At 32.9% G+C, this 14926-nt stretch overlaps 1 protein-coding gene across 22 annotated transcripts in view; it reads left to right on the top strand.

The window, feature by feature from the left end:
- LOC105479621 (coiled-coil serine rich protein 1) overlaps nucleotides 1-14926 on the top strand; it is a 1449255-nt gene that overhangs the window by 790004 nt on the left and 644325 nt on the right. For all 22 annotated transcript variants that reach the window (XM_071092580.1, XM_071092584.1, XM_011737666.3 and 19 more), the window contains one exon: nucleotides 540-617. In XM_071092580.1, the coding sequence (XP_070948681.1) occupies nucleotides 540-617 (78 nt within the window). The remainder of the gene's footprint in view (nucleotides 1-539; nucleotides 618-14926) is intronic.

Raw genomic sequence — 14926 nt, 5'->3', positions numbered from 1 at the left:
CATATATTACTTCCCTTCCCTAGTTATCACAGGGTTGGATTAGTGTCAGTCTCTTGAAGTAGACATTCCTAAATGCGTAGAGGTTTTTGGAAAGAAGAAGCATAACAAAATTAAAACAAACTGAATGGAATCCATTGGGTCATTTATTAAGAATATTTTTTTTGTTTCAAATCTAAATGCTCTGAAACTGGATAAGCAAAATAATAGTGACTAAGTTATTTTAAAAAGATAACAGGAAACAAAGCATAGGCATTTTGTCTTGGATTTAAGCACATTGTGACTCTACTGTTGAACTGTGGTTCTAACTCAGTGACACCTAGAGTAGAAGAAAAGATGCTTAAGGTGGGACAGTTGTGACCTAAAAATTAAAGCTCTAAATGTTTAAGCTAATTTTAAGAGCACTGACAGAGCAAAGCGTATGCACAGAGAAGAACATGAATTATACACTAATCAAATTTTAATAAGCGGAGAATGTTAGTATAGAAGTACACACCTCACCAACAATATGTTGTTTTTTTCTTTCTTTTTTCATTTTGCAGGGAAAAGTTCGGCATTTACAGAAGGCTTTTGCTTCAAGAGTAGATAAATCCACACAGACTGAACTACTAGGATATGATGTAAGTAGCTCTGTAAAATCATTTTTATCTTCGTTATTGGTATTCAGACCGCCACAGTTTATTTACCTCTGTGGCTGCTGTGTCCATGCATTGATTTAACAGGATTTAGCGGTGCACCATTCATCTTTTGCTCTTAAACAATCCCCAATTACCTTCTGGAACTAAAAAAGATAATTACAGGCACCAACTAGCATACCAATGTCTTATCAATTTTTTTAAACCAACAATTTTGTTACAGTCTTTTGAATTAGTGAATTTGCAGACATGTAGAAGATATGCATTAGAAAACTAGGGCAATTTATTTTTAAGAAAATATTTATTTATTAACAGTTTAATAAAGTTACTATGTTTGTAATCACCAAAGATGAAGCACATCATTTTTATATGCAGACATGTAAAAGCAAAAACAACTTTGAAGAAAAATTTAATTTTTTTTTTTTTAGTCCTTGGGCTTCAGTGCAGGCAGCAGAAAGTAATTTAATGGAAAGTGTTTTTCTATTAGTGCGAAATACTTGTTGAACTGTCAAAACAGGATTGTAAAACATGTTTTAATACAGTATTACATCTAGTAACATTGGATTATTTGGGAAAACATTGATATAAATACCCATTTTTTTCTTAAACACAGTTAAGAAATTTGCATTTTGACTAAGTTCATGACTTTAAACTTCCTCTTGATGAAAAAATGAAGAAAGTAATTTGATCTTGTAGCTAATATGTATGATGACCCCCTCTTCTATTTAGAAATATTTATTATTATTTTTAGCACTTTGCTGATAACTAGAAATAAAATAGAGATAATTTTAAGTTTTATGATGATGAATAATGATAAATTATATGTTTATCTGCGTGTTCTCATTATGTTAAATAACAAACTTGGATGCTACTTTTGTGTTGCCGTGCAAACTATATTATTTAATGTAAAACTACTATTCTCTTTTAGGAAATAAACCAAAGCTTTGAATTACTGTACAAATTGTTTTCAAGTGTTTATACACCTCATTTTTTAAATTAAAAAGAACACTAAAAGCTATGAATTAAAAATTATTGTATTACACTTATTTTAAGATATATTTATTCTAGATATCTAAATTCTAGATCTCAATTTTGTGACTGAAATTCTTCTAGCAGTGTTGTATATTATTTAACATGTTAATTTCTAATTTTAAAAAGAAATAACTTTATGGTACTTAAAGAGGATTTACCACAAGTAATTCAATATTGGTCTTTTGTGGGGAATTTTTTCCTGTCTTAAAACTTGTTTTTTTTGTTTGTTTGCTTGTTATTTGAGACGGAGTCTCACTCTGTTGCCCAGGCTGGAGTGCAGTGGCGCGATCTGCAACCTCTGTCTCCTGGGTTCAAGCGATTCTCCTGCCTCACCATCCCAAGTAACTGGGATTCCAAGCACCCACCACCACTGCTAGCTAATGTTTGTATTTTCAGTAGAGACAGGGTTTCATCATGTAGATCAGGTTAGTCTCGAACTCCTTACCTCAAATGATCCACACACCTCAGCCTCCAAAAGTTCTGGGATTACAGGCGTGAGCCACCACCCCCTGCCTAAAAATTTTTTAATAAAAACATTTATATGCTAGTCCTTAGTATATAAACCCAATACATGTTTTATAAATAACAATGTTTGTATCTATAAATCTACAAGACAGAGAATTAGTTAAATATGAGTAATAAGATCATAATTTTCATTAAATCTTATTCCAATATAACATCATACAACACAGGGACTACAAGTTAAATTAGAATCCACTTACTTCGAGGCCCAAAATTTTTAAATAAGCTAACTGAATTTCAGAAAAACGAAGTCACATTTTACTACTACATGACCTTTGTTGGGAGTCTAGTCTTTTATTTAAAGTAATGTGTTCAGAAAAGGGAAAACAAATATACATTTGGATTCAAATTTTCAATTTTATTCAACTTAAAGAAGCAATGTTTGAGAAATAGAATTCTAACTTTTTAAATGACAATATAAATATAAAATGTAAGACTTTTATGTAACACCATCAATTTTATGTGACACTATTAGTGATTGCTTGTGAGAATTGGTTACTGAGGAATGAACGACACCTCTGGGGAAATGACTAATCTATGGATAGTTATTCTAGCACCATAGTTACCAGCAGCCTCTTATGTATTTCCCTATTCATGCCTCATAATTTACTAATTTCTACAATATTTCTTATATCAAAGCCATTTAGTTCTCTAAGCATGAAAATAAAAATTTAAAACGAAGCCATGGTAATTGTTAATCCTCATTAAATCTTCATTGTTCCTAGCTTGTTTCATATGTTATAGTGATCGTTTAATGCATCTTACTGTACTGAATTAAGGTTAAAGAATGATACTTTTTTGACAATGAATCTCTAAAGAATCCCCTTCGTATGAACAAATTAAATTTCTAAAATATGCATCTAAAAACTTATGAAAGTAACTAGATGTAACTGTAATACTAAACTTTAGGGCAACTTGCATGTGAAAAAGTGGGGATGGAAATACTTAAATCAAAAATAAGTAAAACACTTGCAGTATGATGAATTACATAACTGGAAATATATGATTCATAAATAGTACAATTTCTCCCATGACCAGGATATATTTTGAATATTTATTTGTAATTTTTAAAATATTTTATATGCAATAGTAATCATTTATTCTTCAATTTATGGTGTTTTGTTCTGTTTCACCCTCAGGAAATATAGTTTCACCTTATTTTAACTTTCAAAAATATTGTATACACACATGTATCTATTTATAACTTGCAAATTGTGTTTATTCAAAAACAAGAAATATCTCGTGGAAATCTTGTACATTATGGATGTTTCTTATACTCTTTTGTTTTCTTCTTAAAGCTGCCAGCATTAGCCACAAATTGTTCTTTACAGATTATTATGGACCATATTTTATTGGTATGAGCATCAGAATATATGATACTACATGTTATCATTAATATAATTTCCTTGGGAAAATAACTCTTGCTATACATTTTGCTTAAGATAAGAAATAGAATCCCCAGAAAACATTAATTATAATAAAATCTATTAAAAATTCACTGCCATGAATAAGTTTAAAGATTTGTACAATAAACTACTTTTATCCTGCACCAGATTTGTCAGGAGGCATGAAACTAATGTTAGTTTACAATGTGCTCTGACTTTTAATGCACGTGGCAAGACTTAAAAAAAAAAAAATTCAGAGTGTCTCAGCACAGGCCTATAAACACCATAGTTTTTGTGATGAGGGAGATGGTTAAATAAATGATGAATGTGTCTTAAATAATCAATGTCAATTTAACCTCTTCCATGTTCCTCTGTCTGCACAGGCTTAGTTTATTGAAAGATCAAAGAATAATTTCTTAGGTGTCACTGTGTTATTAAAACAGGATAGAAGATGAATAGATGTAGTCAAGTAGCATTGCTGCCCATTCCAAGATTACATTGAAGGGTAGGGAAGTTTTTTATCTAATTACATCAAATGTATAAACAGATGTTTCAATATAGTATATATGCTGTCTGTAAATATTTTATAGCTTGAACTACTACAAATAGCGTTTTGATTACAATATTTGAGAGTGAATAATCAAGATATTCTAAGGATCTTATTTTCTGACAGTGAGAAATTCAGATACTTTCATTAATTTGACATCTTTATGGACAGCTTTTTTTTAACTTCCATTTTATGTCCTGAAGAAGGTTGTTTTTGAAAACGTGACCTTAAGTGTAAGTTTTCTTTTTCAGATAATGCCTGAAATTGACACAGAATATTCACAGGATTTAAAAATTTCTCTGAGCCACAAATGCACTAAAGTTTTAAATAAAGCAGTTTCTTCCTTTCATTAGCATGTGATTTACACTTATATTTAATAAGAAACCGTTTTTAGGCTTGAACTCGCAGTGTTTTCTTTAAGACTTCTGACGTTATCAGGTATTTCATTAAATATTAAATTATTAATTATTGTTAGTTTAAATATCATTAGAGGTTTCAATTTGGCTACAGAAAATGGACTGAACTGTGGTATCACATATTTTGTCTCAGTCATGTATGAATAAAGCATAAATCAGTTTATTAATGGATGCTCATACCACTGTTTGTTTTTACAAATATTTTAACACACTTTCCAAATGATGAGATTTGCTTTATAAATACAGTTTTCTACTTATACATGAGGAAAATAATATTATTTTCATCATGAATGTACACTTTGAAAAACTTTTCAATGCAATTATCTGTGTATTTCACAATCCCTGGTACTTTTCTCAGATTTAATTTTGGTGGTGCTCCTGGCGCAGTTAGTTTGCACACAGTCCTAAAAAATATGAAAATAGTTCATCATGCTGTATTCATGTTAGGAATAAGAATGATTAGTTTTTACTGTAATTGTTTTATTAGATAGAGCAGAAGTGTTTTTTGTGCTGTGCTTATATATTATGTCTGCCTATGGATTAAGCCCCATTCTAAGAATTGAATAACTATCAATTAGGCTTTCTCATCGTGCTGCTAATATACTGTAGTTTATTAAAATTTATCTTATGCTTTTATTTATTACTTCTATCTTCTTAAATTCAGTACTTCCCCTGATCATGTATGAATGCGCTCTGGCATTTATTAGAAAAAAGTGACTCCCCCCCACATGCTTCATGTATTTATATTTACTTATCTCAGATAATTCTGTTTATTTTTACAAATTAAAAAACATTTAGTTTTAAAAATTGAGTTATATATTCCAGATTTCCTTATGGACTATATTTTTTTCCCATTACATTAAAGATAACTTTTAGATAAGAACATTGTTTAAAAACACCTATCATGTTTAAAAACATGATTATCTGCCACGAGTGCTTATTAACATTTAATGGAGTCACATCTTATCCAGTGGTAATGTTCCAAGGGCACCACTTTGAAAATTTATTCATGTTTTCATTCAAAAAATATGACTAAGTCCCCTCTAGCAGCCAGGCTCCATTCTAGGTCCTTGGAATATATCCTTTAACCAAACAAAAAAATATTCCTGCACGGAGCTTGCAATTGGTGAGGGCATACTTAAAAATCAATAAGCTAAGTAAATAAGCAAATTATATAATGCATTCGAAGGTGCTGAAAGCAATGTAAAAAATAAAAATAGCACAGAGAAAGAATAATTCTAAGTGTATAGTGGGAGGGTCAAAACTATGATCAGAAATTTTGAATAGGGCGATAGGGAGATCTGAGTTTGAGATTTGAGACTTAAAGAAGGTGAGGTGAAAATCGTGTGTAATCAAAAATTCCTTTGTGATGTGCTTCTTGAATATTCCTTGATGTCCCTTCAGTCAGTAAGAACTAAGCACTTTGTCGTTGCTGGAGCCCTAGATAAGAATAGCTTCATTTAGACGTCATGCAGCATAAAAATTATATTCTAGATCATAAAACCTAGATTCAGGCTCCATACATCAAGAGACTCACACTGGAGGAATACGGTCTACCTGAGGGAACAGCCGACTCAACTCTTCTGTATCATGCTCACCTAGCATAAGCACTGAGAAGAAATCTGGGTGAAATCAACCACACTGTATTAATTACATTTGCTTCTCCTCTTTCTGTTTGTTACTTACATTCACCCTACCCTCTTTTTTTCCCTGAACAGTATTCTTCCAGAGCAGATAGAGTTGGATTTCTATGCTTTAAATATATAATTAGACTTCATTGTATATCAGCATATCCCATTTATCAGAGGTGTGCTGGTTAAACTAAACAAATATAGAAAGCACTCAATGATTACTTGGTGGAAAAAAAATTAAAAGCTGCTATTTTTTTTATAATTCTAAAAATGTATAACAAATTAATATGCATTGTTTTATTCACAAAACATACAGGTGTGGATATTGCTATATACTATTTTTCTATATTACTTCTTTTATATCTAACAAGTATTTAAAAATTACTGTGTTATGCCTTTTAGAATGAAGTATTAAACTCAAATCAGCATAGACAACTAGTAATTTCTAAATGTAAGTGCCAACATGCAGTTGTTTTCATAGTGTTGCACTGAGTAATTCTTTTTAAAGTCATGAATATTTGCTTAGGAGCCAGATCCCCCTGGACTGATGCCAGGTCTTTAATTCTGCAGTGACTACATAGAATTAATATCAGTGAACCGACAGCCCTTTTGTTAAGAGAATATGTGGTTGAGATCCTTATGAGGAAAACAGCAAAGCCAGATGTCATCTATGAAAGTTCTTGTAATTATAAAAATATTCATTAAGATGAAACTGCACACGAGGATGGGAAGAGAATGAGTTGTTGCTGGTCCAAGGTTGTAAAGCTTGAGTTGCAGAAGAAATAAGTTTTGAGATGATCTGCACAGCAGGGTGACTATAATTAATGATAATGTATTATGTATTTCAAAATAACTAAATTTCAAATGTCTCACTACACAAAAAGGACAAGTAATGTGATGGCTGATGTGTTAATGTGTTTGATTTAATCATTCTACATTGTATACATAGATCAGTATCAAAATATCACATTGTATGCCATTAATGTATACAATTTGTCAGTTAAAAATCATGTTAACTTAAGAAAATTTGAAAAGAGTACACACCCAGGAGGTTTTATATAGTTTAAAATAGTAATAATAAATATCATATTTGCTGAAAATTATGTTGTGGTAGTGTTGATAAAAGAGAAGAAAAATATGTATTTGTTGAATGAAAAATTTCTCCCTGTCCACTTCTACTTCCAATTCATAGATTGCTACCTTTATAGGAAATCTAAGTTTAACTTCAAATCTTTCTAATATTTTTCCTAGACAGCCTTAGGAGTTTTTTAGAATATCTAGTGTACTAAGTAGCATTATATAATAAGTCCTGGCCGGGCGCGGTAGCTCACGCCTATAATCCCAGCACTTTGGGAGTCCCAGGCGGGCAGATTACGAGGTCAGGAGATCGAGGCCATCCTGGCTGACACGGTGAAACCCCGTCTCTACTAAAAATTAAAAAAAAAAAAAAAAAAAATTAGCTGGGCGTAGGTGGTGCACGCCTGTAGTCCCAGCTACTCGGAAGGCTGAGGCAGGAGAATGGTGTGAGACAGGGGAGGTGGAGCTTGCAGTGAGCCGAGATCGCGCCACTGCACTCCAGCCTGCAAGACAGAGAGAGACACTCCGTCTCAAAAAAAAAAAAAAAAAAAAGAAAAAAAAAAAGAAAAAAAAAAAGAAGTCCTTACAGAAAGAGTTTTCCTTCCACCCCTTGGAAGGAAACACCAAGTATAAGCTTGAAGTATCTCTCATTGTCTATTTACAATGCATCAATCAATTGCTGCTAATTATTATAATTTGTATGAAGTTAAGTTCTATGACTTTGTTCAGGTGCTTTTTTGAAGTAAATTTTTGTGGACTTCTATTAATTTATTTCTATCAAAAACATTGCTTTCCTTTGATGTGGTCTACAATCAGGAAAAATTTGCAAAAGGAAATGTATCTTTATTTTATATATATACATATACACACACATATGACATACCTATATACATACATGATGTATATGTACATATATTGGCATACATAAATGTCCTTGAAATATATATATATATATATATATATATATATATATATATATATATATCCTTGACATAGATTTGAAATATATATATATTCTTGGAATATATATTATATCCTTGAAATGTATCTCCTTGCAATATGTCAATGAAATATATATCTGTACATATGCACACACCAAAATGTTATGTATTAATACACACACGCATGCACATGTATACACACACACACAAATAAGACATAGGTAAAAAAAAAAGTTTGCTTTTGTTTGATGTATTATTCCCATCATAGAAGTTAGAATTAGATGCATTCTTTAATTTTTCTGTGTATATAATAAGAATTACTGAGTATCGTATCTTACATTAACACAATGTTTAAAATGATTATTTGAATTTTAATATGATTAAATTGAATTTATATAACTATTAGCTAGGAATATTTGCTGTCCATTTTATTATACTTGGTACATATTAATATAAAGATAATTTCTTTTTAAGGTAGTAATCAAATTAACTCTCAAAAACACTAATTCTTTACTCGCGGAAATCATAAACCCATATACCTTCTAATGAAATAATGATAACATTTTTTTCCATAACATAGATGATTGTATTTTGGTTTTCACAGTACACTAGCTCATGACTTTTCTGTTTTGTCTTGGTTGAGCTTTTGTTTCACTAGGCTATCAGATTTCGTTAAGTTACTTAATTTTTCCCTCAATTTTCTCATGAGATCTGCTATTCCCTTTGACAACTCTACTTGTACTTGATTTAGATGCACAAAAATGGATAATATGTACCAAGAGCATTAGTCCTCATAGTGGTCTTTGTCCATCAAAATGTTTTTCAGCCACCTGATTCATGCTTTGGGATTTGAGAATAGCTAGCTTCTACCTTTTGCCAGTGAAATAACTAATATTGATTTGAGAGGAAAAAAGTCATTGAAATGTTTATATTAATAGTGTTTCAAAATAAAACTGTAAAGGGATTTTTAACTTATAAAAAGCCACAGAGAGATAAAGGGGAAAAAAAAATCCATAAATGTTTGGCTTAATAACAACAAAAGAACAGGGATTTTCAGAATATTACATTAGAAAGTTTCCTAAAAGAGAGCCACGTGTAGCATTAACTTTATGCTCTATAAAATAAGAACCCCAGGAAATTTTCCTCTTTTTTGACGCCACATTGTTAAGACGATAATTAGAATTTTAAATTTATAAAGTTGATCTATTATAGAGAAAATTTATACCAAAAAGAATGTCATTTGCATTTCAGAGTACTTAAAGAATCAAAGTTCTATACATACCAGAATTATTTCAGGTTTGCCATTATTTTATAAGTTTTGTGGTTATAAATGGATTTATAGATTTGAATTTAAACTATCACATAATAGGATATTTATTTAAAGTGTGGTCTAATGTAGAGTAACTTTCAGCGAGAAAAGTAGTTAAACAGGTTTAGCATTTTGTTGTATTGGAAAAAGTATACCCTAAATATGAATGAATTATTCATAAGCCTAAGAAAGTGCTAATATAGAATGAAAAGTATTATGTTTTTAAGTTTTGGGGGTTATAAGAAATACTTAGAGCCGGGCGCAGTGACTCACGCCTTTAATCACAGCACTTTGGTGGCCAAGGTGGGCAGATCACCTGAAGTCAGGAGTTCAAGACCAGCCTGGCTAACATGGTGAAATCCCTTCTCTATTAAAACTATAAAAATTAGCCAGGCATTGTTGCGGACAACTGTAATTCCATCTATTCAGGAAGCTGAGGCAGGGGAATCGCTTGAACCCGAGAGGCAGAGGTTGCAGTGAGCCAAGATTGTGGCACTCCATGCTGGGCGACAGAGCAAGACTCTGTCTCCAAAAAAAAAAAAAAGAAAGAAAGAAGCAATGTTGTTCCAAAAATGTTACCTAGAAGTGTTTTTTGTTTGTTTGTTTGTTTGTTTTGGAACCGAATCTTGCTCTGTCGCCCAGCCTGGAGTGCTGTGGCGCGATCTCAGCTCACAGCAAGCTCCGCCTCCCAGGTTCGCGCCATTCTCCTGCCTCAACCTCCCGAGTAGCTGGGACCACAGGCACCCGCCACCATGCCAGGCTAATTTTTTCATATTTTTAGTAGAAACGGGGTTTCACGGTGTTAGCCAGGATGGCTAATCTCCTGACCTCATGATCCACCCGCCTCAACCTCCCAAAGTGCTGGGATTACAGGCATGAGCCACCGTGCCCAGCCGAAGTGTTTTGTTTTTTTTTTTTTAATTTATCAAAAAGATGCTACCGACCCTAAATGAGTCTGAAAAGATTAACTTTTCTTTGCAGGAGTATCAGTAATATGATACAATCATACGTCATAAAATACAAAACTAAAAAGAATTTATGTAATTCATAAAAATGTAAAAAATACTTGGTGTGAGTGTGTTATTTTATATACTTTTGAAAGTTTTTTTTTTCCTCCACTTTGGTTTTAGTATGTTAAAATGATCATATAAGTGCTGGATTATCTATAAATATATTACAAGTACATAAACATATATGTCTTCATATATGTTTTTGGCATGTGAAATAGATCCATATTATTTTCCTGTAATATTAATGAATGAATTTTACTATTGATAATTTAAAGGACTGAATATCATTAAATCACATTAATATTTTAAACATTTTTTACATTTTGTTTTAAATTTTCTCCTACTAAAGAATAGCAATGGCACATACTCTCCGGAAGAGGATTTTGAAAACTCTAATAGCATTATGTGTGGTCTTATCCTATACCTAGCAATGCTATCTCTAGAAATTTAACCTGAACATACACTTTCATATGTGCCAAACAATATTTTCATAAGGTTTTCTTTATGATCATTTTGTGTAACAGTTAAAGATGAAAAACAACACAGATAACAATAGGGGGCTATTTGATAATGGCTTATCATCAAATGAGATACAGTATAAGGACAAATACAAGTGCAAAAAATCTAAAACTTCAATCAGAAGTAAAATTATATTACTATTGTTGTAATACTTGGGAAGTTATTTGTGTGTTATAATATTTAACAGCTAAATCTAATGTTTCTAGCATCCAAGTTATTTCAGGATAAGAGAAAATAAACATAACTATGATAATATAAGATAAAGGAAAGAACCTGGTAATGTTATATTCAAATGTAAAGTGTCAATATAAACTTACTATTTGTTAATTGAAGAATATTTTCTTGTTTTGCCCACTGAACAAGTATAAACCTTTCAAGCTTATAGGTTTAACTTTCAGTAGTCAGGAAACAGAGGAGGTGGGTGAATAAGTTAAACAATACCATCAGTCAACAATCAGACAAAATCCAAATGGGCAGTATTCTACAAGACAACTCATATGGTATCATTAAAAAAGAAGATGCTATTAAAAATTGGGGGACTATCTGCCAGGCTTGGTGGCTCACGCCTGTAATCCCAGCACTTTGGGAGGCTGAGGCGGGTGGATCATGTGAGGTTGGGAGTTCTAGACCAGCCTGACCAACATGGAGAAACCCCATCTCTACTAATAATACAAAATTAGCTGGACATAGTGGCACAAGCCTGTAATCCCAGCAACTCAGGAGACTGAGGCTGGAGAATCGCTTGAACCCGGGAGGTGGAGGTTGCAGTGAGCCAACATTGTGCCATTGCACTCCAGCCTGGGCAACACAACCAAAACTCTGTCTCTCTCTCACACACACACACACACACACACACACACACACACACACACACAAAATTAGGGGACTATCTTGATTAAAGAAACTAAACAGACATAACATGTGAAATGCATATATATGTGTGTGTGTATATGTGTGTGTATATATATTTGGGTATGTATATGTGTGTGTGTGTGTGTGTGTACATATATACACACACGGACACACACACACACATATATATAGTGAATAACTAGAGAGAGGGAGAGAAGACCAAAAGCAGCTATGGCAACTCTTTTTTTTTTTTTTTTTTTTTTTTTTGAGACGGAATCTCGCTCTGTCGCCCAGGCTGGAGTGCAGTGGCCGGATCTCAGCTCACTGCAACCTCCGCCTCCCGGGTTCACGCCATTCTCCTGCCTCAGCCTCCCAAGTAGCTGGGACTACCGGCGCCCACCACCTCGCCCGGATAGTTTTTTGTATTTTTCAGTAGAGACGGGGTTTCCCCATGTTAGCCAGGATGGTCTCGATCTGCTGACCTCGTGATCCGCCCGTCTTGGCCTCCCAAAGTGCTGGGATTACAGGCTTGAACCACCGCGCCCGGCCAGCAACTCTTAATTACTGAATCTAGGTGCCATGATTTCAATGTTCATCTACTCCAAATCTCATGCTGAAATTTGATTCTCAATTGGAGATGGGGCTTAATGGGAGAATAGGGCATGTTTGGGTCATGAGAGAGATCTCTCATTAATAGATAAATAGATTAATAGATTAATGCCCACCCTTGGGGTGAGTGAGTTCCTGAGAGAGCAATCACCTCCCCACTGTCTCTCCTGCTTCCTCTCGGGTAGCAAGTGTCATGTCTGCACATACCAGCTCCCCTTCCATTTCTGCCATGAGTGGAAGTAGGCTGAGACTTTCACCGGATGCCCAGTCTTCCAGCTTGCATAATCCTGAGCCAAATAAACGTTTTTAAAAAATAAATAGATTACCCAGTCTCAGGTGTTAGAGCAATGCAAAATGGACTAAGATAAGACGTGAAGGCTATGCAGGTGTTAATAGTACAAGTCTGAATGTGGCACATATACACCATGGAATACTATGCAGCCATAAAAAAGGATGAGTTTGTGTCCTTTGTAGGGACATGGATGCAGCTGGAAACCATCATTCTCAGCAAACTATCGCAAGAATAGAAAACCAAACACAGCATGTTCTCACTCATAGGTGGGAACTGAACAATGAGATCACTTGGACTCAGGAAGGGGAACATCACACACCGGGGCCTACTATGGGGAGGGGGTGAGGGGGGAGGGATTGCATTGGGAGTTATACCTGATGTAAATGGCGAGTTGATGGGTGCTGACGAGTTGATGGGTGCAGCACACCAACATGGCACAAGTATACATATGTAACAAACCTGCATGTTATGCACATGTACCCTAGAACTTAAAGTATAATAATTAAAAAAAACAGAAAAAAGAATATTGCAAGTCTGTTTTTCTGTATCTTAAAAGTTTTCTCAATAAAGGGAATAGTTTCCCAGCTTAAAAATACACAAAAATATTTAAATGGCATTATAGTAAGATGTAATGTATGGCCAGGACTAAATTGGGATGGGCAGTCCAGCAGTAACATGTATTTGAGGTACATCTGAAGAAATTTGAACAAGGATTGCTATTAGATATGATGAAAACTTCTTTACATGAACAGTTAGAGGTTACTACTGGGGAAAAAGGCAAGCAAAATGAAAAACAGAGTGTACTATGCAGTTCCCTTTTTAATTAAAAAAATAAAAATAAATGGAAATGAATCCAGAAAGCTTGGTATAGTGGTGATCTCTGGTTTGTAGGAATGTACCATTTTATTTCCTTATTTTTGTTTATCTCTTTTTGTCACTTTTTGCAATGAACATATGTATTTTTATAATAATAAAATGTACTTTCAAAGTAGAAATACATTATTTAAAAAAGAAAGCTCATTACTGCAAACTTGAATATGAAATTATTTGCACAATGTATTTACTTTCTATTCAAGACCTACTTTCTTACAAAATAAAGTAACTTGGAAAATTTTGTGGAAACAATTAAATGACAATTTTGTTTCTAAAATGTAGTTATTAAAAATGAATGTTAAATATTGCAGAATTTTTCTTTCTAATTTGACAATATATTGAATGCATTATACCTTAAAGCCCAAGAAGATTAATCTATTTTGTAGCTGATTTTCCTAGTTTATAATATCCCCAGAGTGGTAAATCATAAAAAAGAATCTTTCAAATTATTATTTTCACTACAATGTAGTCACAGGAAGCCATTTGTTCTCATTAGGTGAACTTTACTATTTCTTTGCAGTTGTCTTCATGTTCTACTTGCTCAAAATGACACAGATATATTAAAGGTTTTTTTGTCCCCTTCACATTACAAATATTAGAGTATTAAAACTTTTGTGGAAAGAGAAATGTTAGTATCATATATTTTCATTACATGTGTGTCTCTGAACATATTCAGGCTATTATGGTATTTTTCCCTTCATTTTACTATTTTAAAATTAAAAAGTGGATTTGGGTTAGATTTTCATTAAGCATATGAATGTTAGGAGCCTTAAATTACACAGAATTTAGATTTCTAAAATGGAAATCTTATTAAAATTCTGTTCCATTAAAATGGAACAGAATTCCAGATTTCTAAAATGTATAAAATAACATATAAAAATATATTCTCTCTGTCTTTCACATTCACTCAACTAGTATTTGTGTAATAAATACTGAATGTCAGGCATCTTCTTAATGTTTAATCCTTAGTCTTAAAGATTTTGTGGACTTTTTTTTTAAGAAAATGGCTGGCAATACCATATTTGCATCTGTGTGTAACACACATTTATAGTCCTGATGTTCCTTGTATTACCCCATCATTTACAAACAGTTACACATAAAAGAACAAAAGAGAGAAAGAGATATTCCAGACACTGAGATTCTAGCAGTGAACACCAAGCAGACACAACCAGACAAGTTTTTTGTCTTCATAAACCTCATATTCTAGTCAATGAAGACAGGCAGTAAACTAAAAACCAAAGAAGTAAACAAGAGAATTTCACACTGTGTTAAGGGCATA

The sequence above is a fragment of the Macaca nemestrina genome, chromosome 3 (genome assembly GCF_043159975.1).
Source record: "Macaca nemestrina isolate mMacNem1 chromosome 3, mMacNem.hap1, whole genome shotgun sequence".
In the NCBI taxonomy this organism is placed as follows: domain Eukaryota; kingdom Metazoa; phylum Chordata; class Mammalia; order Primates; family Cercopithecidae; genus Macaca; species Macaca nemestrina.
The sequence above is the reverse complement of the archived record's forward strand: the minus strand, read 5'-3'. Positions and strand labels throughout refer to the sequence as shown.